This window comes from Lupinus angustifolius, chromosome LG13 (assembly GCF_001865875.1).
Source record: "Lupinus angustifolius cultivar Tanjil chromosome LG13, LupAngTanjil_v1.0, whole genome shotgun sequence".
Taxonomy (NCBI): Eukaryota; Viridiplantae; Streptophyta; class Magnoliopsida; order Fabales; family Fabaceae; genus Lupinus; species Lupinus angustifolius.
This window is the reverse complement of record NC_032021.1, coordinates 5,242,030-5,269,829: the sequence shown is the minus strand read 5'-3', so window position 1 is coordinate 5,269,829 and position 27,800 is coordinate 5,242,030. Positions and strand designations below refer to the sequence as shown.

Sequence of the window (27,800 nt, the reverse complement as noted above, 5' to 3'; positions counted from 1 at the left end):
ATCATGGTAGAAAGAAAAGGACCACTTGGTTTTATTATTAGCAGATCAAAAAGTGAAGTAGAAGGTTGGTTTTGTCTTTCAAAATAACAATGAAAGTACTCTACATGTGTAGTATCTGAAATTTCAACTGTTTTACTTTATGAAGTAAGAAGTAATATCCCGATACTAAGTTGATGAATTTGAATGACCACAAATCCACCAATGAAATCACCAATATAACAAGATTGGATAATGAAGATCTAATACTAACAATGAGCAGCAATATAAGGATAGAGTTGAAGAGGGAGAAGAACTCAAAGGTCAAGTTTGGTCATAATTCTTCACCCTCTTCCAATTCCTACTTTGGTCTTTTAAACCCTTTCATGAATGCCAAAGCCATGTGACACTTAATTGTACTATTCTCCCATGCCACTAGATTCATTACAAACATCAATTCCACAAAGACAGAAAAGTATAACTTCGAAATACACCATTACACGAGAATCTATTCAGGCTTATAGCAGTGTCAGGTAAGTACAAAAAGCAGCTATTTGGCCTTCTTGACAAGATCAGCGGCTCGGAACTCGGCATCATCCCTAATGAAACTCCACCAAATGTAGGTCAGAGGAACAGTGGTGGCATGCCAAAGAGCATGTGCATCCAGAAATCCTTCGTAGGGAGGGAAATCGTATATTTCTAAGAGCATCGCAAGGCCGCCAACAAAAACAACCAGCCAGAGCTTCCACCGTGAAGGATGGCGACTAACACCACCCCAAACTGCCCAAATGGCAAGTTGTGTCACAGCCATTACTACACAAACTTTCATATTCCACCCTGCACAGTTAGATTGAAAATGCCATCGAAATCATCACATAGAGGGAAAAATAAAAGGAATGAAATAAGGCAAAGACATAGCGACGAATAAGAGTTGGAAGTAAACTTCTAACTTTAGAAGAAGCCACAGAAAGTTAATGGCATAGATAATTAACAGACAGCTCAAGTTTTTCTCAAACGGGAAATAGTGAACACGTGGATCATACATTTAATTCCCAGCCTCAGAAATAATAATAATATAAAGATTACATGACAGGTTGTACATACCATAATCTAGTTTATACAAGTTGATGAACATTATGTGGGTGGTCACGAAAGCAATCAATGGAGCAGCAACCATAACTCGGGTAGCCTCATCCCTAATATTGAAGCTTCGTAATATGGCTACAAGCAGGGAGTATCCAAGGAGAACCACTGCAGATGAGTAGTCTAATTTCTCTGTTAGATCAACATCTCTGTAGATCAACCAGACACGGAAATACGAAAATTTTTAAGCTTAATAAGAAGTGAGAGAAAAAGTAATAAGAAACTAAGGTGTACAAAAAACATTCGACAAAACTATGGTGCTATATTAAGCAGATAATGAGAAATGTTTCATTTCTTTTTCACAGTTTGGGTGGGATATAAAAACGAGAATGAGATAAATATTTTGAATAGGAGCATCAACATGATTCAGAACACTATCAGCATTAGCTAAAATTAAACCAACTACGTATACTATGCACTGTCAAATTGATTTTTTAAGTGATGCTTGTAATTTTCAAAGCAAAAACAGCCTTTCATAAATTTTAATGTGTCTTACAAAGGAGCAGTGTATTATAATAAACGTTTCTGCATTAATATTTCATATGCATATACTATGATTTTGAGTCACATTTTAAATGACACCATTCACCAACCGATTCAGATTGGGACTCACATATACAAACTTATTACTTCAACAACCATTAATAGAGAGCTCAATCAACACTACCTAAAATCAACCACTCTGTAAAGTAAAATAGCAAGGTACCTGTTCTTGGAAAAAACAAATCAGAATGACGTTGCAAAACACATATAAAGATGTTTAGAATCAGTACAAAATACTGAAAATATCTGCCTAAGTAACTTACCGACTGTGGAAAATGGCACTCCAGAACCAGGAGTTCAACGATAAGAGCCCATAGATATGCCACAAACCAGCATACTCATAATATATCTTCTTTCCGGCTTGTAGAGGCAACTTATAGTACAAAAGAACGAAAAAGGACACCCAACCATGAAAATGCACTGCAAGATTTAGTGCAGAGAAAGCCACGGAAGCAGGCTCCTAAATAAAAGGATGACATGTCAGCTAGTTAAACAAAAGGTTTGAGGTCATTGGACAACGATTCCAAATGAAAACGTACGGTGCATGGGCTTCTTCAGTGACAAACCTGCATCCCATAGATACGCTTAAAGGGCCATTTACCATGATATTTGACAGGGCCTTGATTAAGTAACTCTTTTTCTTTCTCTCTATCAAGCATGCAGTAATACCTGCAGTCACTTTCACAATCCCATTTTTTCCATTGTACATACAGTGGTTCTTGCATGTACCATGGACGATCAATAGGTTCTCCATCAGAAGAAAATTTACAGTTCGGAAAGCATATTTGCCCAACACATCCAGATTCCTCACATTGACCTACACAATTCCTGATAGTGAAAGCAAAACAAGAAGTTAAAACAGGGAGAGTGTAAGTAACTTAGAAAATTCGGATGTAATAAAGATTGTCCTATGTATTGCTATAAGGAAAATCAAAAGAAGAACAAAAGGTAAGAAGTGATGAACTCAACAAATTACAAATATCAAATTTATGCACCCTCCTTTTAGTGAGATGTAACAAAACAGTATAACATTGTATTGACTCATGAATCTGGAGACAGAAGCCTGAGTGAAACAAAACGGTGAGCACATCCAAGTGCCAAGGGAAGAGTTGACTGATTCTAAACTTTTATAACATTGTATTGAACATGCTTACTAGCCACATTCAAGAGTTAATGCCTCAATGTTTATACTGATGAAGTGATGATAAAGCCTTCGAGTAATATTTAAATTCTAAAATTGAGTTGTAGAATGAAGCTTCAGGAGGCAGGAGCTAATGGTTTTTGGTTAAGTAAGACAGAGTATATGGAAAGTTTAGTCAGAAGCAAGATAACAATGTTTTAAGGCTGAAAATTGTGAATCACAGCATACCACAAGTAGCATATTTTAGATAGAATGGACCCATTGTACAAAGTGATTAAGAGATTGATGGTAATGTCACAAATAGGATACAAGCAAAGTGAACGGAAATGGAGAAATTATTAAAGTTAATTTGTGACTGCGAAATGCCAATCAAATAATAAGGCATCAATGCTCCAGGTAGTGAATATTGGGCCATGAAGTTTAAGCAAACAGTAAGTGTAGAAAAATGAGGATGCTGAGGTGGATGAATGGACGTAAATACAAAAGGAAGAAACTTGGAGTAGCACTTATTGAGAAGAAGATGACGGAAACTAACATAATATAGTTTTCTTGTAAGAAGAAGACTATTAGAGGTTCACGAGAAAAATAAATCAAATGAAAGATAGCCCAATCAAAAGACGTAGATACAGGCATATGAAAACTTCAGAAAAAACCATTGGGAACGAAATGTATTATCAATGACATTGATTGACAAATGTAATTAACCTCGCCTAACAATAAGGGTAGGCTGTTGTTATTGTTGCACATTTGAATTTGGTTACAGACTAATTTTTCCTCGTAGGACTCGCAAAACAACTAGTTTTGTATTTTCAAAAAATATCAAAAGATATAGGTATTGGGCAAGAACCAACTAATCAGCAGTCATCACTATAAACCATGAAAGCTGAAATAAATTTGAAGTTTAAGCATATGTAGTTATGTACAACCTACAGAAACAAAAGCATGTTATTAGAACTATGCCACCATTATAAAAAGCATCTTAGTTTTCAGAAGAAAAAAAACATTAGCTTCAACCTGTCATGTTTTCTGCAAAGCCCATAAAAATAGACCCTGAAATTCCTAAATGGGATTAAAACAAACTTCAATTGTATTTATGTCTACTAAATCCCCACCTCAAACCGTTTGTAGAAACCATTTCTGTATCAGATGTATTGCAGATAGAAACAACGATTTGCATGGACAACTTTCCAAGAAAGACAAAGAGAATAAGATTGGAGCTAAAGTACCTATAACGCGGATCAGCATCACCAGCACTTGCATCTATCAGCTCAACATACCAAGAAAGCATCAAAACGAAAGCAACCACATAACTACCTAACATCTGATTACATAACATTTAAAAATCAAAGGTTATATCCTGATAAGCAAAATATTCAAATGAAATTAACTAAAGTCTTAGCATAAGAGTTTAGCTATGCACATATTCTTTTAAAATACAATGACATGTCATAGCATAATACCATAGTATCAAAACCAAATCCTTTAAACCAATCTAATATATAGACATAATAAATATAAGATCTTCAAAACAATATACTGGCATTGCTGGTAAAGTGAAGTGGGGTTTTGAAAAAGATTCAAACTTTAATGTCATGTTTGCGAGAAACGTCGCAGTTAATATGGAAATATAGTATTATTTTCATCAATTAAGATAAAAGGGAGGGAAAAGAATCAAGACCCACTTCTCAAAACTCGTAAAAAATTGAACTTTAATCATATTGATAGACCAGGAGTTTTAAAAAAGGAAAGAAATCAAATAAATTAAACAGTCCAAGATTGCATCTAAAATACAGAAAAATTGCAGATAGAATTAATAACAGAACAAAGGGGATTGAAATTGAATGAGAGATTGAAAAGTGCCTTTGGAGATAAATAGGTGATGGTAGAAAATATGAAGTGGTGGAAAGAGTGCAGCAACGGCAGAGAGAATAATGGAGTATCGTATAGATCTTTATATTTATTAGTGATATAATTTAGTAATAAATTTTAATTTAGAATTTATTTTTTAATGTATTATTAATCATTGTTTTTATATAGATATTTTTTTCTTCTTTCTTTCAAAGTGTAAAGATATTCCTAGTGTAATGAAGAATGGGCAAACTACTGTCAAATTTAGAGAAAAATAATAAGACATACGTACTCAATCAGTTTTATATAATTTAATTATATCATTTACTATTCATATTTAATTATTATTTTGATTCTTAAAAATAGATAAATAATATAACGACTATGTATCAATCTTTACATTAACAATACATAGATATTACACTCTTAAACTTATTTTTGAAGTCAAATTTTATTTTCAAATTAGTTTTTTAACTTTAATTTATTTTAGGCCTATGACCATTAAATTCGCATAAGTTATGCACATGGTAACTGAATGTGTAGGAGTTAAACTGATGAGTTATTAGATGATGTAGCTAAGTTATTTACATTAAAAAATTTAAAATATTATATATTATTATTTAATAAAATTATATTACAGACTTAGATTTATCATCATCACATAAATATATAGTTAAATAATCAATAAAAAATACTTTACAATAACAAATATCATCTAAGTTATTCAATTCTTTTAATCAATATAGATTATACAACACTAATAAAACACTTTTTCATTCACGCTTTACTATTGCCTTCAAACTTTAAAGTAAATAATATTTAAAGTTTTAAACCTTGCAAGTTATGTGAAACATATGCCAATGAAGGCAAATTAAAAGTACCAGATATTCCCTCTCAACATTGTTTTGATTAGGTTATTGGTTATATACTTAAATCGTCTCGGTTGAACCAATTAACACCTATTTTGATACGTATTTCCATTTTTTGTTCAAATGAGTTGGTTCAATCCAAGATTAATAACACCATTATAACTTTTTATCTATTTCATTGGATGTATAGAATATAAGGTATAACAAAAATCCTTCAATTATTCTTTTGAAATTAATTTTTGGCATTAAAATCCCTCAAAGTTCTTCTCAAATAATATCATGTGTTTATGCCCATTTACTCGTATTCCTTCCTATTTAAATCCCCCTTTGTAGGTCATATTCCCTTAATCTTTATTAGATTTTGGCAAATTGATCCTTTAATATAGGGTCATATCCTGGAGGATATCTTATGAGATTATCTCACATATTTTCCCACAACATATGAGATAAATTCATTCTCCATTGCAATCTTGAGTTATGATAAATCATGTTCACATCAAGTGAGAATACACATATACTCTAAGGATGATAACGGGTATGAGCTTACAATTTGTGAATGTTCCTCATACCTACCCGTATCCGTGCAGATATTCGCATATGATTTTTTACGGGTACTTGCAAATATAGCAAATACTCGTGGGTTTTCTGCATTATCCATGAATTCCTAATTTCCTGCTTCACCATTCATCATATAGTGTGGTAGGTGCATCACAAAAAACATTTTCCCACTGCACTATCTTTTTTGACATTTATTCTCACTTTATGTTTCCATTCCTACTGTTTATTGAGTTCCTGTTACTTGACTTATTGTTAAGTTTGGTGCATCCCTAGTTTAAAAGAGATGGATAAATTAGGGAGATTGAATAATACACTGGTAATCATGGTGGTGACAGAGATGAAAGAAAGTAGGGATTTGATCTTTATATAGGCCAGTGATGAGAGAGTAGTGAGAGGGTCTGACCATATATGTTATTATAATGAAAGGTAATAATATATTACATATATCACAGGTAACCCGAGCAAAAGTACCGCAATATCCACACCCGCCTGTACATGTATTTTGAAAACCCATTTTTTAAATCTGTGGGCATCCATTTGAAACTCATGGATGTGCTCATACAGATTTTACATACAGGTCTGGGTTGTTTTGCCATTCCTATTATACCCCTTACCTTATCTGCATTGAGTGTATTATCACAATTATAGCAACATGGATCGAACGATGTTATAATATTTATATCATAAATAATATTGCCAAATTTAGTCAAGTCTTTAGCTAGCTGCTAATGCCATTCACAAAATCTAGAGTTTCTATGTACCAATCATGCAGCAGGGAAAAATCAACAACAAAAACTAGATGAACCATATATTCATCCCAAATTCTGTGGCTCCAAGTAGTGCTTAATTGGAATTTAATTCAATGAGTCAAAGACAAATGGATCAAGCTCCTTCCAAGAAAGATGAGTTGAATTGGAAACCTGAAAAACAGTCAATTAAACAACAATTAATCACTGCAGTTGAACAATCTTCATAGCTGTTATATAAAGAGTTTAGCAATTCACCATTAGAGACCGGAAAAATGATTGGTCAATAAAATGGACCATGCAAAAGCAAAATTAAATCAATAGAGGTGTTTTTGTTATGCATTGTGTGACCTAGTTACATTTACTGTTGAAATCGAATTTCGACCAAAGATAGATTAAAAAGACTTCAATATAGCTAAATGCATCTCTTGTTATTTACAAATTTGAAAGATTTTATTTTAAAAAGTTCCATATATGAATTCCTATATTACTGAATAGAAAACTATCATCATACAAATATGCTATAAATGAGAAATGGTGGCCAAGGATTAGCATACCGACTCAAACAATTCCAGAATGCTGCTTTCAGTACTAGCGTTTTACATTCCGGTTAAGCAATCCTTGAAAAGATAAGTAAAGATCTTTGTTATCTGACCCAAATATATCATCTGCTTTTCTTAAAGTTTCCTGAAAGAGCACAGAACAAGTTAAATGATGATTAACTGCTCGGAAACAATTTCAGTCACAAATCCAATACTTACAAGTATTCAGTATTTATTTACCTCTTTTGTTTGCTTCTGAGCATTTAATTCCTTTATGTTAGCAAGAAATGCACTGAACTGCTCATATGAAAGGCGACTCCTGATAAAGCGATACATTTAATCAACTCAGTTAGCTTCTCAAAATAAAATAAAGTAAGAAGTCACTTTATGACAGCAGGGGGGAGAAAGTCACCTAGCTTGACGAAAGAACTCTTTTCCATCCATCTTCGGCGTACGGCCTAAACAAAATCTTACAAGTTACGAGCGATAAATTATTGAAGACAATATAATAATGAAACACATTCACGAGGTGTTCGGCCCCTTGTTTTCTTTATCAAACAACACCCTATTGGGTAACATATCTTGATAACAATTGAACCAAAAATTTGCAGTACAAGGACTAAGAAGAAAGAAGCATAACAGAATTCAAGGACCAATCTTAGTAAGATGGAGAGAAAAAAATATTTTGCAGTAGAATCTCCTAAACCTGGAAGCGCTGGTCCCCGAGGTGGAGAGTTTGCTGCCGATGACTGCTGACTTGATGAATACCATGAAGAGATAGACGACCGTCCATCATATGATAGTTTTGTGGGAGAGGTGGCACCAGAATTTTTCCTGGGCGATGTTGCTGCAGAATATCCTCTAGGAGACCCAGCCGTTGATATCACCTTTGGAGTACCAGTCGGAGTAAGACGTGGTGTGAGGTATGGGGTCAAAGAAAACCTTTGCCCACTATACCTGGAAGCTGTAGAACCCAAAAAACAAAGAAACGAAAAAACAGAATAAGTGGGAATGAGTATGTCACATCAGATTTGAAACACCTACAAGCCCATTCCATATATAGATAAAGCTATACTTTTATTGGATTCAAAATCCATTTTTGAAATTTCTTCCCAGTTAAATTCAATTATTTCCAGATAGAAAATTATAAACTCTTTTTACTTCCCAGTAAAATATTTTGTTCCCCTCTTTGGGATTACTGTAGTATAATAATTTTCAGTTCTCACTATATAAGAACTTCAGATAAACATGCCAATGAAATATGACCAAATGATGATAAGAGAAAGATAAAAAGGGTAAGCAGAATTCATTTAACAAATATTAAGCATTAAAAATTGCTTTCTTATAGGGTTAATTTCTTATGCAGAATAGGAATTAAACACATTAGTATAATTGAACTCTGAATAATGGACAGCTACTTTATTTTATCTGCAAGCAAAGATGTATCTGGAAAATTGAATTCTCAGCAATGATGTATCTGGAAAATTCATTTACCTTCATCAATTGTTTTACCCACATCACTCGAGCCGCTGTAAGAATGATGTAACGTATAGCTACTTCCATCATTATCTGCAAGCAATACAAGAGAGAAATGCATAAAAAAGTGAAACAAGACAAGCACTTACGCAACAACAATTCTTCAAAAGGGCTATGTCTGAAAATGATAACAATTAGGTGGGAAGTACCTTTATTAGGATATGCCTTTGGAACTGATTGGTCACAGGTTCCAATATCTATGGTCTCGGCTTGCTGTCCCAAGAACAATGGAAAGAAAAGATGAAAAGTAGAAAAACCTTATTTAGGAAGAGAACACTGGACATTTTCAACATAAAAATCAATAGTAATTACAATAAGTATGACTGAGTTAATATATTGATGTCTTACGGGTGGATTGTCAACAGTCAGGGACTGCATCAGTTTTTTTAGTGACTCCAACTATCAAATAGAAAAAGGAAAGAGTATGTCAGAAAAATGCGGAAAAAGATGGAAAGAAACAGTATTTTACAATCTAACTGGAATTATATATACATATACAACAAAAAATATGCACGCAATAAAGTAAAGAAGCCAACTTTGTACCAACATATGTTGTGTGTACAGTGCCAATTGTTGTTGTAGCTTTAAAAACCATTGAAGTATAGAAAAAGACACACCTACTACTGCTTAATTATAGCAGAGACAAAATTGAACTGGCAAGTTTGAAAGATGTTGATTATGTCAAAATGAGTATTAGTTGTATGATGTCAGATAACATTTCACTGTCTTGCAAAATATAGAACAGTAGGAACTAGGAAGGAGCAGGAAACTGGGGAGAGCTCTAGCACAAAGTTTGCAGCAAAAGACAAATTCAAAACCGTAAAGATACAAACACGTAGCATATGAACATTCACCTTTGCTAAATCTCGACTTAGCTTTTTTGCTGTGGCTGCTAATTGGTCCCTCTCATTTGAAAGCTTTGCCTACAAACAAAAATAGAATATAAATCTCCCACCATCATCGATAAACTCTCCATTAAATAATACCATTATATCATATTGATTAAGTTTACAACTCAAACAGAGATGACAAACAGACAATTACATATGTCGTGAGCTGCTCATTGATCCTCTCTTCGGCCACCTTGTTTGGTTCCGTAAAAAAATGTCTCTTCAATATTACGATGTGCCTCAAATTGATTGACACTATTATGCCAGAATAGAGCAAACTTTTTCTTTCAATTGAAACAGATATACAAATGAAAAATTAACCATTACTACCCAGCAACCTTTTTGTCCTTCTTAGCAACCAATTATAATTGGTAATCACAATAACAGCTTTGTTACCAAGGCTTTTTGGTCCAAATTGTAAAGACTTTTTTGGTTCTCTCCTTAACCAAGGTGTTGAATTTGAACCTTGTGAATCTAAAAGTAAAAACTGGAAAAGTTTTGCCCTGCTTGGAGAAACATTTGTAAAAGCTTATAGAAAGCTTATTAAGACTTATAAGAACAATTTATGAAAATAAACTTTCAAAAAAATATTGTGACATTCCTATAAGCCCTTTTTAGCTTATTCCAAAAAGCTTATGAAAATAAGCTCTGTTTAGCTTATTTAATAAACTCTTAATTAAGCTGTTTATCCAAATTTGCCCTAAAAGGGTCTTCCCAACTCAATTTGAATTTGCCGGGAATCCAATTGGTTTTTGGGGATACCAAGAGTCTCAGACAAAAAAAACTGTCACACACCCATTACATTCCCAACAACTGTATCAAAACAAAATCACTAAAACCCAACACAAAAAGTAAAAAGATTAAACAAAACCACTAAAACCCAACAAAAAAGATTAAAACTTTAAGCATGCCCACAATCTATTTAATTGAAAAAATGAAAACCCAGATAAATAATCTAACATACATTATCATCAAGAGCATTCTGCAACCTAGCCTCAGCTTCATGGCAAGCATTAGTGAGAGCAGAAACACGTCCCTTGAGGTCAAATATGAGACGTTCCTTTTCCACAAGCTTGTTACGGAGACCAGAGGATTCAGATTCAAGGGAGGATACACGTGAAGCGATGGCCATGGAAGTGATTTTGCGAGCGAGATCAAGTTGTTCATAAGGATCAGTGGGTATGATAGAGAGAATCTCATCAGGAATGTGGAAATCAACATTGCTGTTGTTGTTGTTGTTGTTGAGTCCTCTTCCTGTGCCTTGTTGAGACATTGCTGAGAAAGACACAGAAGACAGAGACAGAGAAAGAGAAAAGAATTGGTAAATTCCCGAATTGCTTTAGTTTAAGGTTTTTCTTTTTTCCACAAACCACTATGCTATTTCATGTTTTTATTTGTTTTGTTTTAATAGTATAATATTTATTTACATTTAATATAAAGATTTATATAGATTTATAGGTAAGAGTTTAACCATAATATTTATACTATATATAAAGGTAAAACATTATGTAATGGTGTAATTTCTATTTCATATTTTGTCTTTCACATTATTTAATTTTTACAAAAGGACCATATAATCATAAATAAACATCACCAACACATTAATTAACTATATCTTTCACATTAAATTAAATATTATCATAAATACATAAAAATTATAACAAATACATTCTAATTCTAAAAATAAAATATATAAAAATTGAATATAGCATCATGTAATATTGACCGACAGGCACGAAGTGCCTGTACACACTTGTATTTATAAGGTAAATATTTATATATAGTTATTATATTAATTATTATTTATTTATTTGAAAATGGATGATACAGTGATATTGTAAAAATACTTATATCGTTAATGTATATGTACTAATTATGTACATTATTTATTATACATTATTTATTATACATTATTTATTATACATTTGTGTTATAATAATTAAATATTTGAAGTCACATGGTATAAAATCATATACTTTCCATGTATTTGTTCTCTTTTATTAAATAGGGTCAAGTAATCAAGTTCAAGTTAGTTTGATGTCTCTTGCTTATAAAGACAGAGAAGTTGTTTGCCTTGTTGGTATAGGACAGAGGAGCTGGATCTTAAAATATTCCATGATATTCAAATTTTAGTATTCAAATTATCAAAACGTTTAATAATTATACATGTGAACATGACTTTTGCTCAATCATTTTTCTGTGTGCATCAATGGCATCTCCATCGTGGAATATTTTTGAAGGATGAAAATATTGAAATCATGTTCAATTATTGAATTTCTTGTTTGTTTAATTATTTAAAAAGTTATGTTGTTAGAAATCTAATAATTCTAGGAAGAATAAAATATAAATTGAGATAATAAGTTGGGGACATTTAGTGTTATTAGTATTGTAAGGTTTATTAAATTAGTGACTCCACTACTTAAATCTCATATTGTTGAAATTAAAGTGACATATTGATAAAAATTAAATAACTTTTATTATATTAATTTTACATATTTTTTATTAAATTTGATAAATGATCAATGGAAAAATGACCAATACTACTAATTTTGACGCATAACTGATATGCATTGTATCAGTATAGGGTATAATTTGTTGTTATGCCGATTAACCCAATTATAACAATCCAATACTAATAACATGATCTTAATAGATTACAAATATTTAATAGTGTTTGAATATTTAAGTAACTATTATTATATTCAAAAGCAATTATTATTATATTCAAAAGCGAGTTTAAGATTTTTTTCATTATTATAATGACATTTTGCTTTTAAAAAAAATGGTTAATATTTTAAATAGTAATAAGTATTTTTTTATTAGGTAGAATCAGTTACCCTTGAATGACGTTATAATGTGAATCATAAATCATATTAATTAACTAAAATTGTAATTTTTCATATTTGTTTTGCTTATAATTTTTGTGTCTCCCTCTTACCTTCTATCATATTTTAAACATTTTTTAAGAATAATTATGGACAATTTTTGTTTAAGGATCTATTTGCCAACTTTGGCTTGTACTGTTTAGTAGTTGTATAAAGTAAAGTTATTCAATAAAATTGGTTATTAAATTCACTAAAATTTATTAAATAACTAAAAATGGGATGCAATATTTATTTATGTAGTAGTAGCTGATAGTGTAATTTAATAATAAAGTTGTGATTTTTTTTTATTCCACCTGAACCATATTAATATTTTAATAATATTAAGTTGAATACGCCCTTCTTAAAACTATTAAAAGTTTAGGACGTTGAAACAATGGAAAATTCTTTTTTCTTTTGGTGGGGCCTTTAACTGGTCTAGTCTAATAATAGACTTCAATTTTGCATTGTTTCCCTCCAAAATGCATTTTTTTTTGTTTTTAGCCTTTTGTTTTTTAGTGTTTTTTCCCTCTTTCTAAATTGCTTCAAAATTCAAATGTTATCGCCATTCTAATTCCATTCGAATTTTCTGCTAAACATTAGCCCTTCTATCAATCAATATATAATAATATATTTCAAAAAATTAAGCAAAATTTCAAACTACAAACTATGTCCGTTTTTCTTTGCTCTCATAATTTATGTAAGAGCTAGCACAAGTGTTAAATGATCTAGGCTCCTAAGAAGTTTAAAAAAATTGTTTATAAAAAATAGAATAAATTGTCAAATTCTCCATCAAATAATCGTCTAAATAAAATAATCACTAAATAAGTTATGCAAGTTTCATTAGTAATAAGTAATAAGTAGACACAAATCTGCAAGCTATTTGTTCTCTGCCGTTAACAATATTGTTCATTCATCATATGTGAAAGGATAAGGCACTAAAAAATTGCTTCTTTCTACTAACCTCCTCAAAGTTTCTCATCATATCATAAATACTATTATTCCTCATGGATTAATAATAACAATAATAAAACATCCACAACTTTATGAGAAAATGCACCTTCTATTACAAGTCCTTTAATTTATATAAGAATACACAGTTTAGATTAATTTTTCTCTCATCCATAAAATGGAATTGGTTCTACCAACTAAAATTTTGTTTGAATTATCTTCTCAATGTAGTGAGATTCCCAACACCATGGGGGATTTGATGGCAGCTAAGGTGGCTGGATCAAAATGAAGTAGAGAGTATTGCAGGATCTTTCTTCAAAATCAGGGAATGCTCATATAGGAGTTCAAAATAATAACTAAGTCATGCTCAGTCACACTAAACACTGCATCAAACATGGCTTTCTTGTACATATCGACCATGGTGGGGAGGTCCGGAGCCATTGGTATGCCACCTTTTCCCCTCCACTATTCTATCAGGTGAGCTCCCTGCTTTTCTCTTGTGGTTGCTTGACTTGGGTGACTGATACCCTGGGCCAACCTCATCAACTGCTGCTACCTCCCCTTCTTCCACGGCACTTGTATCCGTTTCAAAGGATGGTGGAACCTTCATCCTGTGAACATGATCCTCTCCATGATCTTCATATTTTCCAGACCAGCTTTGCCGTCTATCATGTTTACTCTTGTCATTCTGAGCGGCCAGTTCGATTCCATCTTCGAGTTCCCTCTCAATGAGATCATCGTCGTCCATGATCTCCGTTTTTTTAGTTATATGCCCAGTTGCTTTCTTTCGTTTCTCTATTGCAGCCTTTAACTTGTCCTTGTCAATTTTTTTAATGGCTTCATGTTGTGGCCGGGAAAATGTACCATCTCTGTGATTTAGGCTTCTGCTGTTCTGTTTATCATTCATTTCAGCATCTTCCTTCATTTGGCTTCTGCCAACATTGCTTTCATGAGCTTCCTGGATGTTTTCCTTATACAGTAGAGGTTCCTGCTCAGAATGTTGATTGCCTAATTTGCCTTTGGCATCATCATCTCCTATCCTATGTTTCGTTTCTGTACTCTCATAATCACCATTTTTACCATGATTTGATACAGGGCGACCCACGTGATTAGCAGAAGATGACACGAACGAATTCTTAGGTGCTGCAGGTTTTGATGTTTCAAGCGTTGAACTTATACCTTCGATTTGTGGATTACTTTTCGTTGTTGTAGTTTCATCATTGCTGGCTGGCACTTTTGCGGTTGTTTGATTGCCACTCCCTGCAGTTCCTTCAACGTCATTGGATGGTGCGATCCGGTTCTGTTCATACAGCTCCAACATTTGATTACTAACCTCTGCAAAAAGAAAAGGTACAATGTTAGATCTATCTTTATAATTGATATTGATTATTAGATAGGCTGCACCAGTCCACTCAAATATTAACAACAAGAATCCTGTTAAGATACCACAACAGACTCAAAAAAAAGAGAGAAAAAGGCAAAAGGAGGGAAAATTAAGTATGACAAAGAGATAGTACTTTTGCTTCTCATTTCTTTTATACCACTAGTACTAAAAAAGAAGACACCAACCCTCCAACTGGCGTGGGGTGACATCAAACTCTTGCCACCAGACCTTCTCCCCATCTGATGGAAGCTTCACCTTGAGGAACTTTGCAGCAAGAAATATGGCTCCAGCAGCAATATGGTACGGCTTAAATTGCAAGCAAAGAGATGTCCGAAGTCTGCATACCACATCTTAATTTCAGGAAAGAAAAAAGGGCAATTGACCATAACGAAATTGGTGTAACCTTCATACCCATCATTTACAAAATTCCATGCAACTTGAGCAAGGGCATTTTGAGCAACTTTGAATTTCTTTATTGCCTCAACAAGAGGTTTATAAGGATGGTTCACATTAAGATCAAAACCAAGAGTTGCAAGAACAACCCTTTCTCCAAGTAAAATTATTTCTTTCTGCTGTTCATACACTTCCTGTATCACATTTTGAAGAAAATAATTGCATGAGAAGAAAATCATTCAGCAAGGGAGAAATTAAAATTTAGGAAGAAATTTTATTTTGAAACAAATGCCTAGAACGTTAAATATAGAACAAATACTCAAAACAATTAAGCTCGGAAATCTTATTCCATATTTAACTTGCACATCAAAATTACATGCACTAGCCTCTTGCAAAATCAACTAATATGTTCCTTGACAGAAATGTAATGCTTCTGCTAGAATGGGAGTTGGGTGAAAGATAAGGACATTGAACACAGTGAATTAAATCAAATTAATGTAAAGTGTGTATGTATTATAGTAGGTCATCCAACGATAGCAGTAATCGCTAGATATAAAAGCACAGGGTATTGAAGAGTTTATGATATACCTTTTGTTTGATTCTCTGAGCAGCTGAAGGATCTTTCTTATTGATAATTTCGTAAGAAACAAGAATCACATCTTTTAGAGGACGAGGAGTTTCTTCAACCTTCCCAGCAAGAAACATGCACACTGTTGCAATTATCTGCAAAACATGTTCAGTTACTAACTATGACCATGTGGCATGTATCAAATTTAATACTCATGTATTATGCAAACAGATATAAATCACAAAAGGAAGGATAAATGAAAAAAGAGGTGAGAAGAAGAGTAAAAACAACATAGAGGGTACATGAAAGAAATTCATTTGTTTTCAAAAGGAAGAAAAGGATAAAGCTACAGACAACATAGAGGGTGAGGTGAAAATAGGAATCAGCCACAGAATATCTTATTCAGAACTCAAAGGAATGATAACTACAGTATAAAATACTTTATATACTACTTCAATGTAGTAATACCATATTTTGAAAAATACAAGCATACAAGGTAAGTGGACCTCCATCTAAAATAGAGGTTCCAAGAAATGTTCATGACACTCTTCAAGATCCAAAATGGAGAGGCGTTGTAATGGAGGAAATGAATGCTCTAAATGAGAACAAAACATGGGATGTATTAGACTTTCCTGAAGGAAATAAGGTGGTGGGACGCAAATGGATTTTTACCATAAAAACAAGAACTGATGGAAACATTTGATTTATACAAGGCAAGGTTGGTGCTCAAAGATATACTCAAACCTATGATTTGCCTATGGTATTGACTATGAAGAAACTTTTGTTCAATAGCAAAATTGAACTCCATTAGAGTCTTCATCTCTCTTGCCACAAATCTTGACTGGAACTGCACCAAATGGATGTGAAGAATGACTTCTTAAATGGAGACTTGGAGGTAGGTTATATGGAGTTCCCTCTAGGCTTTGCGGAAAAGACTACACCAGGCATGGTGTGTAGTCTTTATATGGACTAAAACAGTCACCTAGGGCATGGATTATCAAATTCAATGGTCGCTATGCTGACTGCTAGGCTCGGAAATCCTGTATTTTACATATCCATATGATTGAGTCCTTGGATTTCCGAAATAGTTAAATTACTTTGAATCATTGCTATTTGACTCAAACCTACTTTAAAAAAGTCGAGGCATTTCAAATTGTCTGTTGACACAGACAAAGTCAACGAAAACCTGCAGATTGGGCAGGCACTGTAGAAGATGTGAAGTTAACTATTGGGTATTGCACTAAAGTGTTGGTCTAGTGGTGTGAGGCCCCACTAGATCCGAGAAAGACCAAAAGGTCAAAAGTTTGATTCCTGAGAGCAACACTTGTTGGGAGGGGCAGCTAAACACACCGAAAGGGATTAGTTTATTACCTATAAGGTGAGGGGATACCTTTGGTAATACCAAAAAAAAGTAGAGCTGAAGTTGAATATTGGGCAATTGCACAAGGAATTTGTGAACTTATTTGGATAAGAAGGTTATTACAAGACCTATTTATTCCACTTGAAGGTCCTATGAAAATGTACAGTGATAGTAAATCAGCTATAAGTAGTTCACAATCCTATACAACATGATAGGATGAAGCATGTGAGGATTGACCAGAACTTCATAAAATGAGAAATTAAAGATGGAACTTTCAGCTTACATTATGTACCAACCAAGTCACAAGAAGCTCAAATCACATGTTACAAAGTCCTTACTAAAGGCAGAATTTGACTCAAACGCTAGCAGGTTGGGAATGGTCAACATCTATTCACCAGCTTGAGGGGGAGTTTTGGAATAAAAAAATAATCCAAAGGATTAAGGGATTGTATTAATTCTGAAATCATGGAATTATTAGCTATAAACATGTAATTATTAGGTGTTTACTTGTTCCATTTTCGTTTTTGGTAGGGATCTGATCATTAGCTGTTTTTTCCTAATTTCTAGCTGGATAGCTAGTTATTCCGTGTATATATTGTAATTGCTCATGATGAATAAAGTAGAACAGAGAATTATTCCTTACATACTCTGTTTTCAGAGGAGAACAATCATACTATGCAGGGGACAACTAAAACAACCATTCAGCTTTATCTCTCTATGAGGGATCAGTACATGGATAAATTGGTGCAATTAAGAATGATAATGTGCAAGTTATCCTAACAAAATAAAGACTCACCCTCCTGTCATTCCTTGCATGGGATTGTCTAAGAAAGAATCGATGACAAAAGATTATTGCTGTGGCAATAGTTACCTGGGGTCTGCATCACAATTAGACCAGTATCAACATGATTATGAATTGAGTGGTGTTTCTTCAGTGATATTTATTAGTAATTTTACTATGATCAGAGGTAGCCATAACTTTTTTCCATATATTGCAAGAAACTTAAATATATAAACAAGTTAAGATACACCTAAATGTGCTCCTACAAAGAAACAAATCATTGCTAAATGCTAAGCAAGCCTTACCTTCCGAATTTAATTACAGTTCTCCACCAGACACATTTATATCCATTGAACATAGAGAGAAAAGAAGAAAATTTGCAATAACTCATGTCTTAAAAATGACAAATCACAGAAAAAAGGGTACATGCAGTTTAGATAGTGCACTAATGCAACAAAGAAGTCAGTTGAAATGGATACAAAAACTCACACTTTAAGTCTCATGCCTAAATCTTGCAGAAATGTACAGTATGATTTGCGTAGGTAAGCTTCTTTCTTCAAATCTACCCCATCTAGTTTGGAAGGTGAATTTTCTTCAATCTCTTTCTTAGAAAAGTACCATCCAGGACCATCCTCTGGGGTCTCCTCAGCATATATTTGAGTACCACCTTGATATGTTCCATTATGAGATATATCACCAAGCAACAATCCAGCCATGATGTAGAAAGCTGATTAGACTTGGTTTGGGTTGTTGTATGTGCATATAAATATCACCATGTGAGAATACGCCACTGATATCCAACTGTTTCCTGTCCATTAAATACAATTAAGAAATCAAGGAGTTAATGCTCAAAACTTCTAATGTGCAAAATAAATAAATATAATATAGTCCCAATGATATTACACATAAGCTAGCTACTAAATTATACTTTCACATTTCTTCCTTTTAAAGTAGAAGACAATCTGATATACAAAACAATGACTGCCAAGTTTTTTCTTGACATATATGCAATCTCCGATCAGGTAGATACATAGACAGCCAATTTTAAAATAAATAAAAAGTATGTGGTATGGCCCACAGGAAAGTGTCAGCCAAATCCTATCATCTTATGCCCATGGTCATCATATATGGCCATTACGTCCACACATACAGACGAACTTGTCGAGATTTTAGAATTTTACCTCCTTAACCACTACTTATGTTATTCATCATCATAAAATAAAATATTTTATGTGCCTAGAATGGAAGCCACTCATATCTGACAATGAGCTGCTACAACTAATTCCTGGGCCATAGTAATTTGTGCAATGAAGCATAGATATCATGTCCAGCTCTCATTTCCAGCATCAACTATCCTGGACCTACCATGTCCAACACCGATAAGATACATCTGGATCCATCCTGATGCTGTTCATATTTTCATTTTATTTCGTTTATTTTTGCATATCAGCCGACAGCCACGAGTAAGACAGTGTGGAAATGGTGGAAGACAACATGGATGATGGATGTGGTAGCAATAAAGATAGGATACAGAGACAACAACTTCCTCTCATCTTTCTTTTCTCAGGAAGATATCCAGTGTCCCCTGTCACCTTTGTGACCCCAGTTCCACCACCAATCGGCTGTGTTGATGCTTTCACTGCTTTGTCCTCTACAGATCTTGTGATGAGAAGGATGGATGTATTGAGATCTGAGAAGAAGAAGAAGAAGAAGAAGCGCGGAAACTTTCACCTCAGGTTTTTGGTGTCTCTTAGAAGCTTCAGAAAGAAGATGGTTGATTTGGGGCATGTAGCTCAAGCAGACAGTGAATAATAAGTTTATCAACTGGTCCAAAAGTGAAGGGTGTTTGATAATATCATACAAAGCATGTGTCAATTATAGAAGTGGCCCGTTTTGAATGAGAAATATGACGTTTATTGATATGAACGCTGATTAAAAACGTAAAACACTGTAATTACATAACTCTCTTCCTCTCCACTGCAGTTATTGAAAGACCAGGAACTCCCCCTCACTTCCATCTCTTTCCAATACAATCAATGAATGGCCTCCCCCCTCCCCTCTAATTGTCTTATAAGTTATAACAACTCTTCTTCCCAGTAACTAACTCCAACTGTTCTCTTTAAGAGTTAATATTGTTATTTCTGTTAATCCCTATGTTATGTTTGCTCAAGTATCCAACAGACATAGAGTGGGTGGCATACAAACATTCTACTGAAATGTTTAAAAGCATTACATTGTTATAGTGATTATTTTTTACGCTTCATTGTTAGTAAAATTTTACAGCTTCAAGGATAGCACAAGAACATAAGGGTCAACAACAACAACCAAGCCTTAGTCACACTAGGTGGGGTTGGCTGAATTGATCAAATGATGCCATAATACTCTATTATAAATCATGTCCATTAATAAAGCATTGATCTCTAAATCTTTCCTAATTGTTTTGTCTATGGTTTTTCTTTGCCTACCTCTGCCTCTAAAAATTGGAATAACCACCAATTTAAAGAGAAATAAAAAGGTTACATGAGTTCAGCATAAAGTTTATCTTTCCTGTCGGCCAACGAACTACATGACATCATGTCACAACATAGGCAATAGCATACAACAAAAAATTAAAAAAACAAAGACAAAATTTTGAATTCTGGCGAAAGTGTGCTTTTAAAGGCATCTTTTGGATAATGAATTTCCACTGCTTCTAAAGAACAAACACACGTTTCATGCCAAGTGATCTATTGTCAATACAAGGAACAAGCTCATGCTTGCTACAACATACAAGAGGCCATTGAAAACACACTTCAAGTTCAAACTATGCAAACTTGCAAAGTTTAAATTTTAAAAGGTAGAAAACAAATGCAATTTAGATTTGATTTCCGGGTGGTGGGGATCACCAAACATAATTGGACAATTCTATATACACCCTACAAAGTTCTATATGAACCCTAGATTTTAATAAAATTTACCCTAATTACCTGCCTAACTACCCTTTTAACCCGAGTAAAGCCCAATTCACACCCTAACTTTGTACCTTTTTACAGTGTCACCAAAGAATCAAACCTTAACCTAAAAACCTCACTCTTCTCTTACATTAGTACTGTGGCCTATGTTTTACATTACATCTCATCACCTGATAAAGCATGATGCTTTGAGCAATTAATGTTAATGTTAACAAACAATATAACGTTACAATAAAAAAATTGATTCAAATCCTAATAGAGCAAGATCCTATCACCATTAATTCAATTGGGTGAGATGAAAACGTGGAATAAGGGATGGAATTCATCGAAAAATTGTTACCTTGTCGATGTGAGAAGAGATTTCAATGAGAACGATACGAATTCTGGGTTGAAAGTGATGAACTTGAAAGTGAAATTGAAGAGAGAGGTTTGTGAGTGAAGGAGGAAGAAGAAGAAGAACGGCGTCCACGACCAACACTGATATTTTTGTTCTTACTGCTTTTTGACCATTTTAGGTTTTAGAGATTGATGTCTAAGTCGTTCTTTCTTTAAATATTTTAATTGCATTTTAGACCTCAGTTTTTTATTTTTTATTCCATGCATTTGTAATGTTTTTCAATTTACTCCTCTAATTTAATGAAATTCCACTTTAGTCCCTCAAAAAATGTCAGTAAAATTCAACCGTTTTTTGTATTACCAAGAGTACCCCTCATGTTATGAGTAAGAAAATAATATTTTCTGAATGTGTGATTGTCCCTTTCAATTAGTTCGCTCATAGGAATTGAATTTTTGATTTTTTTTTATCTGATTTAGTTGGATCTTACATCGTTGGTAAATTTCTTAAGTGGGTGGCATCCTATTCAATCTCTAAGGCATATATGTTTCTTAAAAAGCTAAATAGTGATTGTTTAGTAAAACTATATTGAATTCTCATATTAAGCAAGGGTGAGTCTGGGCCGTATTGGGACTGGTTAAGGTTTGTCCTTACCTGACTATAAATGTTAGTTGGATCGTTTTTTTTAACTTGGACTCGGCCTTAGACCTAAAGTTAACCTGACGCTAAATATCGACTAGGTCAACCTTTATATCTTATCATATATCCGATTAAATATAATTCATACTCATTCTAGATTTAGATGAAGTATTATGAATATGTAATTTGATATATAAAATTATATATGTATATGTATTATTAATTATATGTATATGATGTAAAAATAAGAGAATCAATAATACTTTCGACCAAAAAATGTTATTATTTTATACACAATTGAATAGATATATATACAAACATGATGAGTGAGTGACCATGAGACGGGTCAGGACAGGTCATGTTTGGTCCCCACTGGTCATAAATATTGTCTGGATCTAATTTTTGAACTCGAACCCGACCTAAACTCGATAAGATCCAACCATATTTGACCCGATCATGATCGAGCCATACTGGATGAGCGGGTAGGGTCGGGTCCTACTCTCATCTGATACTAAGTTAAATGAGGTTCCATTCCTATCAACTTGTTAAGAGTTTGAAAATGATTAGTATTTTAGCCATAAAGTGGAAATAGGGATATAGGTGGTTACAATTTAAACCGCGAAACCGATGAAACTGAACCAAACCATAAAATGTGGTTCGATTTGGTTATGTTTTAAGGAACATTTATGTTCAATTCATGATTTTAGAAATTTAGGAATTGTTGGAACCGAACTACATATTAAAAAAATAGATATTAGAGAATTCTTCAACCAATTTTGTGACATATATTATCAATCTTCTAATTATGGTAGTGTTTTATATGTTACTAAATTATTATTAATATGGTAGTATTATATATGTTACTATTTACTAAATTATATATATATATATATATATGATACTTTCCTAGTATCATGATGATTAACATATTTTTTCTAATTTTCGTAATATTAAATTTTATATTAATATATACCTTAAATTATTATATATGTATTGGTATATATTTTTAATTGTGAGTTATATTATTATATATGTGTTAAAAGATATTTGACTACGACCTTAAAATAGAATAGGCGGAATAGCATATTCTAACTGCAATAAACTATATATGAGTTGAATTCTACACTTCCAATATATTGTATGAGTTGTCATTCGTTTTAATCCTTCATTTATTTAGTAGTAGTATTGAGAAGTTTAACTAAACTCATTCACTATATTTATCACCGCTTAGGAAGCAAAATAAGAGAAAAAGATGTATAAATTGATTTTATATATTATTATTTTATTATCCACTATTTATATTTAATTATTAGTTGATTGTTAAAAATAATTAATACAAATAAATAATATATTGATATATATATATAAACATTTATATCTATAAATTTGACATTCCATGCTATACCCGTGTGTAGCATTAGATACTCTTCTAGTATCTTATTTGTAGTATAAAAAAAATATACAACATATATAGATGTGACAGAGGTTTCAATTAATTCCTCCATTCCAAATAAACAAAGTTTCATCTCTATTAACTTCCCTTTCTTCTGAGTGGATAGGGAGGCAATTGACTTCCAAATCAAGAAAGCACGATTTTAATATGAAATTCATGAATCTCATTGGCTGAAATAACATACAACCAACAATATCTTAAAACAATTGAAAGTTTAGATTTTACACTTCAATATACTTATTTAACTAAACTATCAAGACAATGGTTACATAAGAACCTCGGGTATAAATATTACACACTTGTTAAGATAAACTATTGAGAAGTTTCCAACCAATTGAACTAAAACCTTAAGATAATACCGAATTATAAAATTTTCTACTCATCTCATTATATTCATTTTGCTACCTAAATACCTCACATAATATATATATCTAGTATATTTTAACTATAGTAACTTGCTAAAACTTGTGAAACCTTCAAAACAAGGGCGTGAATCATGTGAAATGCAGCAGATGTAACTTACTTCACATTTAAAACTACCCATTTGCATCTTATATAAGTTCCTACCAAGTCATCAACAAATTCCTCTTCAAAATACACCTCCATTGTAACTATAATCAGCACTTCTTCCCTTGATATCCACAAAATTTTCTTAGTTGTGATTTTCCTCATGGTACATTCTATTGGTTGGAGCCTTGGGGTGACTCATAATCATGGTAAGTGATATCTACTTCAATGTTGTTTTCTATAACTTCATTTATAGGTAAATATCTGAATGAGTAATGTAAGAAGGTTAATAGCATCACCCTGTATTTAATTCAATTTCATATATTATACTCGAGTTTCTATAGCATAAATAACATGTAACAAAATTTGGATACATTTACATTGCAACCCCATAACCCATACTCCTAAATTGAAAACTTCAAGTAGGAATGTACAACATTGAAGGCATAAAAATTCCCTTGAAAATATATACTAGATGACTTGACAACCTTATTGTTAAGAGTTCAACTCCTCTCCAGTACTGGAATATGAGGTTGAGAATTTTTTAAAGAATTTTTATTTATTTTTAATAGAAAATAACATGTAATCATAGTCGTTAAAATTTTTTTTGACCACATGTCATCATCCTATCCAGCACTGGACTCTCGAGTCCAGGAGAGGATCATTTCCTATTGTTACTGATTACAAGGCTTTTTAGTGCAAAGCATTGATATGTGCTATAATGTTTTCTATTTTCCAGTTAAGTTGATGAACTTGCAAGATGAGAAAGTTGCGATTAAAGAGGTTTAATTTGTTTCTAACATTCTCATTTTTTCATGATATCTGATCTCATTTTTATACTGTGAAAAAGGAGATTAGTGATCCAAGATCAAATTGGTAATTAATGGTTGTTATTTTTGTAGGAAGGAGCAAAGGAAGACATGGGTGTGGAACTGTACCAAAGTGGTTCTACCTTACCAGATTGTTCTCATGCATGTGGATCATGCATTCCATGCAAGAGGGTGATAGTGAGTTAAAGTGCTTGATTGCAGAATCTTGTCCAGTGGTTTATAAGTGCATGTGTAGAGGGAAATACTACCATGTACCTGCTAATTGATGTTCATATTCTTTTTATGTCATGGACTTGTTCTGGTTCTGCCTTTGTTAAAGCTGTGGCAACTTTGTTAGCAAGCATTGAATACTTTGTACTAGAAATGAACATGATCCATGCTTTGAGGAGATATTTATTGATGAAAGACTGTGTAGCTTTAACAAAGACTGTGTAGCTTTGTTAGGCATGTATGGGAAGATAATTCAGCTTCATGTAATAGTTAGTTAAGTTTCCTAATTTGGCTAGTTAGTTAGGTTGAGTTGCTATAAATAGTAAGCTTTGTGTATTGTATTAAAGTGTGGAAAATTCTATTGATCCTTTAATACAATTGAATTATATTCATTGAATCATTATCTTAACTTCTTCTCTACTCCAAAACCAACATTCATTCTTCACTCTGCATCATTCTTTTCTTTCTTTCATTCTTGCTGATAAACTAATGCACTTAGTGTGCATACTGCATCACTCAAGGAACAAAAGCTAACAGTGGTATCAAGAGCTCATTGGTGAAGGTTGATTCTGTGTGAATCAAAGAAGGGACCTGTGTGGTTGTGCACTCGAAAAGAAGGAAGGGACAAAAGCAATAGAAGGAGATTAAAGATGGCAAACAGTAGCGGGTTCTCCTTGACACTTCCCATTTTAGACAGCAAGAACTATGATAGATGGAGGAATCATATGAAGGCTATATTTGGATTCCAAGAAGTGCTTGAGATAGTGCAGAAAGGCTATCAAGAGATTGGAGATGGTGCAACTGAAGCTCAAAGAGCAATGTACAATGAAGCAAAGAAGAAGGATTGCAAGGCTCTATTCCTGATTTACCAAGGTGTTGATGCAGCTGATTCAATTGCTGACTACATGACCAAGATTCTAACACTCTCTAACCAGATGAGGTCATGTGGCAAAGCAATGAAGGAAAAGTCAATAGTTGAAAAGGTGTTAAGGACACTCACTTGCAAGTATGATCATATAGTAGTTGCAATTGAGGAGTCCAAGAACCTAGAAGAACTAAAAATAGAAGAGTTGCAGGCCTCACTGCAAGCTCATGAATTGAGGATAAAAGGAAGGAGTTCAAGCAGAGGAAGTGATCAAGCCTTAATGTCAAGACATAACAAGAAGAACTCTGAGAATTGGAACCAGAAAACTAAAGACAAAGGTCAGAATAGTAGATGGAAAACCAATGAATCAGGATCATCAAGAAAATATGAGCACAAGAGTGCAAGAAATGGTGATCCTGAGAAAGGAAAGCAAACTCAAAGAAGTTTTGATGGCAGAAAGAAATTAGATAAGAAGAAGCTACAATGTTACAATTGTAGGAACTATGGCCACTTTGCATCATAGTGCAAATTCAACAAGTGGAAAGGCTCAAGAGAAGATGAGGCAAGACTTGCAAAAGAAGAAAGCACAAACAGTTCTGATGAAGAACATTGCTTACTGATGGCCACTACTGTGACTGAGCAAGGAAGAGGAGATAACAATGAATTCTGGTATCTTGATACTGGGTGCTCAAACCACATGACTGGAAGGAGAGAATGGTTTGCACAACTTGATGAATCAGTGAAGAGCAAGGTGAAATTTGCAGACCATAGTGCTATTTCTGCAGAAGGAGTAGGAAGAATATTGATTCAAAAGTTGGATGGAAAAGGTGCATCAATATCAAATGTTCTCTATGTACCAAAGATGAAGAACAACATGTTGAGTCTTGGTCAGCTCTTGGAGAAGGGATACAAGGTGATCATGCAAGATGGTGAATTGATCTTGTATGATAAAACAGACCAGAAAGTCTTGAAAGCACCTCTCTCATCAAACAGAACCTTCAAGATCAAGATTCATGTGAATGAGCAAACAAGTCTCAATGCAGAAATAGATCAAGAAACTTGGCTATGGCATCTAAGGTATGGTCATCTAAACTTTAAAAGTTTAGAATTACTAACCAAAGCTGAAATTGTTGCAGGGCTGCCCTCTATTGAAATTCCAGAAACTTTGTGTGATGATTGCCTAGCCAGCAAGTTAACCAGAAGCACATTTGACTCAATAATTCCTACAAGAACAAAGAATCCTCTTGAGCTGGTGTATAGTGATGTATGTGGCCCATTTGAAGAGGAATCAATTGGTGGTAATAGATACTTCCTAACCTTCATTGATGGCTTCACAAGAAAGGTTTGGATTTATCTATTAAAGAAGAAGGGTGAAGTGTTTGAAAACTTCAGAAAATACAAGGCTCAAGTTGAGAAGAAAAGTGGTTTCAAACTCAAGCAACTCAGATCAGATGGTGGAGGTGAGTATAAGTCCTCTGAGTTTGATGATTTCTGCAGCAAGGAAGGAATTGTTCATGAAGTTATAGCTCCATATACACCTCAACACAATGGTGCTGCAGAAAGAGCAAACAGAACCATAATGAATATGACAAGAAGCATGTTGAGAACCAAGAATTTGCCAAAGAAATTTTGGGGAGAAGCTACATCAACTGCAGTATACATCATCAATAGATGTCCAACAAAAAGACTAGGCAAGAAAACACCAGAAGAGGCCTGGTCAGGTATCAAACCAAGCATAAAGCACCTAAGGATATTTGGCTCAATTTGCTATGCTCATGTACCTGACATTAAGAGGAGTAAGCTTGATGATAGAGGAGAAAAGCTCATCTTCTTAGGCTATCACACCACTGGAGCATATAGGGTATTCAAACCTATAACTAAGAACTTCATGATATGCAAAAATCTGAGGTTTGATGAAAAA

General features: G+C 33.4%; 4 protein-coding genes and 1 pseudogene across 7 annotated transcripts; 2 read left to right on the top strand and 3 right to left on the bottom strand.

Moving 5' to 3' along the window:
• On the bottom strand, positions 241-4,751 carry LOC109363227 (post-GPI attachment to proteins factor 3-like). Of its 4 annotated transcripts, none has more exons than XM_019609412.1 (6): positions 4,664-4,751; positions 4,030-4,124; positions 2,229-2,490; positions 1,926-2,122; positions 1,081-1,268; positions 241-813 (listed from the first exon to the last, which is right to left on the bottom strand). In XM_019609412.1, the coding sequence occupies exons 2-6, from the start codon at positions 4,122-4,124 to the stop codon at positions 527-529; spliced, it is 1,029 nt and encodes a 342-aa protein (XP_019464957.1). In that variant the 5' UTR covers positions 4,664-4,751; the 3' UTR covers positions 241-526. The 4 variants fall into 4 exon arrangements, with proteins under 4 accessions (XP_019464957.1, XP_019464958.1, XP_019464956.1 ...); XM_019609413.1 differs by lacking the exon at positions 4,664-4,751 and adding an exon at positions 4,486-4,625; XM_019609411.1 differs by lacking the exon at positions 4,664-4,751 and adding an exon at positions 4,264-4,282.
• Positions 6,732-11,149, bottom strand: LOC109325552 (uncharacterized protein At4g15545-like). The gene is made up of 10 exons (XM_019557976.1): positions 10,757-11,149; positions 9,757-9,825; positions 9,251-9,301; positions 9,052-9,115; positions 8,861-8,935; positions 8,073-8,330; positions 7,779-7,824; positions 7,607-7,685; positions 7,382-7,511; positions 6,732-6,998 (listed from the first exon to the last, which is right to left on the bottom strand). Exons 1-9 carry the CDS (start codon positions 11,063-11,065, stop codon positions 7,416-7,418), a joined length of 1,047 nt encoding a protein of 348 aa, XP_019413521.1. The 5' UTR covers positions 11,066-11,149; the 3' UTR covers positions 6,732-6,998; positions 7,382-7,415.
• LOC109325551 (cyclin-T1-3-like) lies at positions 13,628-21,565 on the bottom strand. Its single transcript, XM_019557975.1, has 7 exons — positions 21,382-21,565; positions 18,580-18,898; positions 18,106-18,187; positions 15,970-16,104; positions 15,400-15,575; positions 15,174-15,325; positions 13,628-14,939 (listed from the first exon to the last, which is right to left on the bottom strand). Exons 2-7 carry the CDS (start codon positions 18,804-18,806, stop codon positions 13,993-13,995), a joined length of 1,719 nt encoding a protein of 572 aa, XP_019413520.1. The 5' UTR covers positions 18,807-18,898; positions 21,382-21,565; the 3' UTR covers positions 13,628-13,992.
• On the top strand, positions 19,570-25,184 carry LOC109363528 (annotated as a pseudogene).
• On the top strand, positions 25,665-26,402 carry LOC109363527. The gene has a single exon (XM_019609793.1). It carries the CDS (start codon positions 25,665-25,667, stop codon positions 26,400-26,402), a length of 738 nt encoding a protein of 245 aa, XP_019465338.1.

Excerpts from the sequence above, each read along its gene's own strand:
- LOC109325552 (XM_019557976.1), bottom strand. The coding sequence starts at position 11,065 with ATGTCTCAACAAGGCACAGGAAGAGGACTCAACAACAACAACAACAAC. Across the intron at positions 7,825-8,072 it reads TCGGGGACCAGCGCTTCCAG|GCCGTACGCCGAAGATGGAT; the intron begins GTTTAGGAGATT and ends GATTTTGTTTAG. Across the intron at positions 7,686-7,778 it reads GAGTTCTTTCGTCAAGCTAG|GAGTCGCCTTTCATATGAGC; the intron begins GTGACTTTCTCC and ends TCGCTTTATCAG.
- LOC109363527 (XM_019609793.1), top strand. The coding sequence starts at position 25,665 with ATGGCAAACAGTAGCGGGTTCTCCTTGACACTTCCCATTTTAGACAGC.
- LOC109363227 (XM_019609410.1), bottom strand. The coding sequence starts at position 4,139 with ATGTTATGTAATCAGATGTTAGGTAGTTATGTGGTTGCTTTCGTTTTG. Across the intron at positions 2,123-2,228 it reads AGCGTATCTATGGGATGCAG|GAGCCTGCTTCCGTGGCTTT; the intron begins GTTTGTCACTGA and ends CCTTTTATTTAG. Across the intron at positions 814-1,080 it reads CTTGTATAAACTAGATTATG|GGTGGAATATGAAAGTTTGT; the intron begins GTATGTACAACC and ends CTAACTGTGCAG.
- LOC109325551 (XM_019557975.1), bottom strand. The coding sequence starts at position 18,806 with ATGGCTGGATTGTTGCTTGGTGATATATCTCATAATGGAACATATCAA. Across the intron at positions 18,188-18,579 it reads TTAGGCATGAGACTTAAAGT|ACCCCAGGTAACTATTGCCA; the intron begins GTGAGTTTTTGT and ends ATTGTGATGCAG. Across the intron at positions 14,940-15,173 it reads CACCCCACGCCAGTTGGAGG|AGGTTAGTAATCAAATGTTG; the intron begins GTTGGTGTCTTC and ends TTCTTTTTGCAG.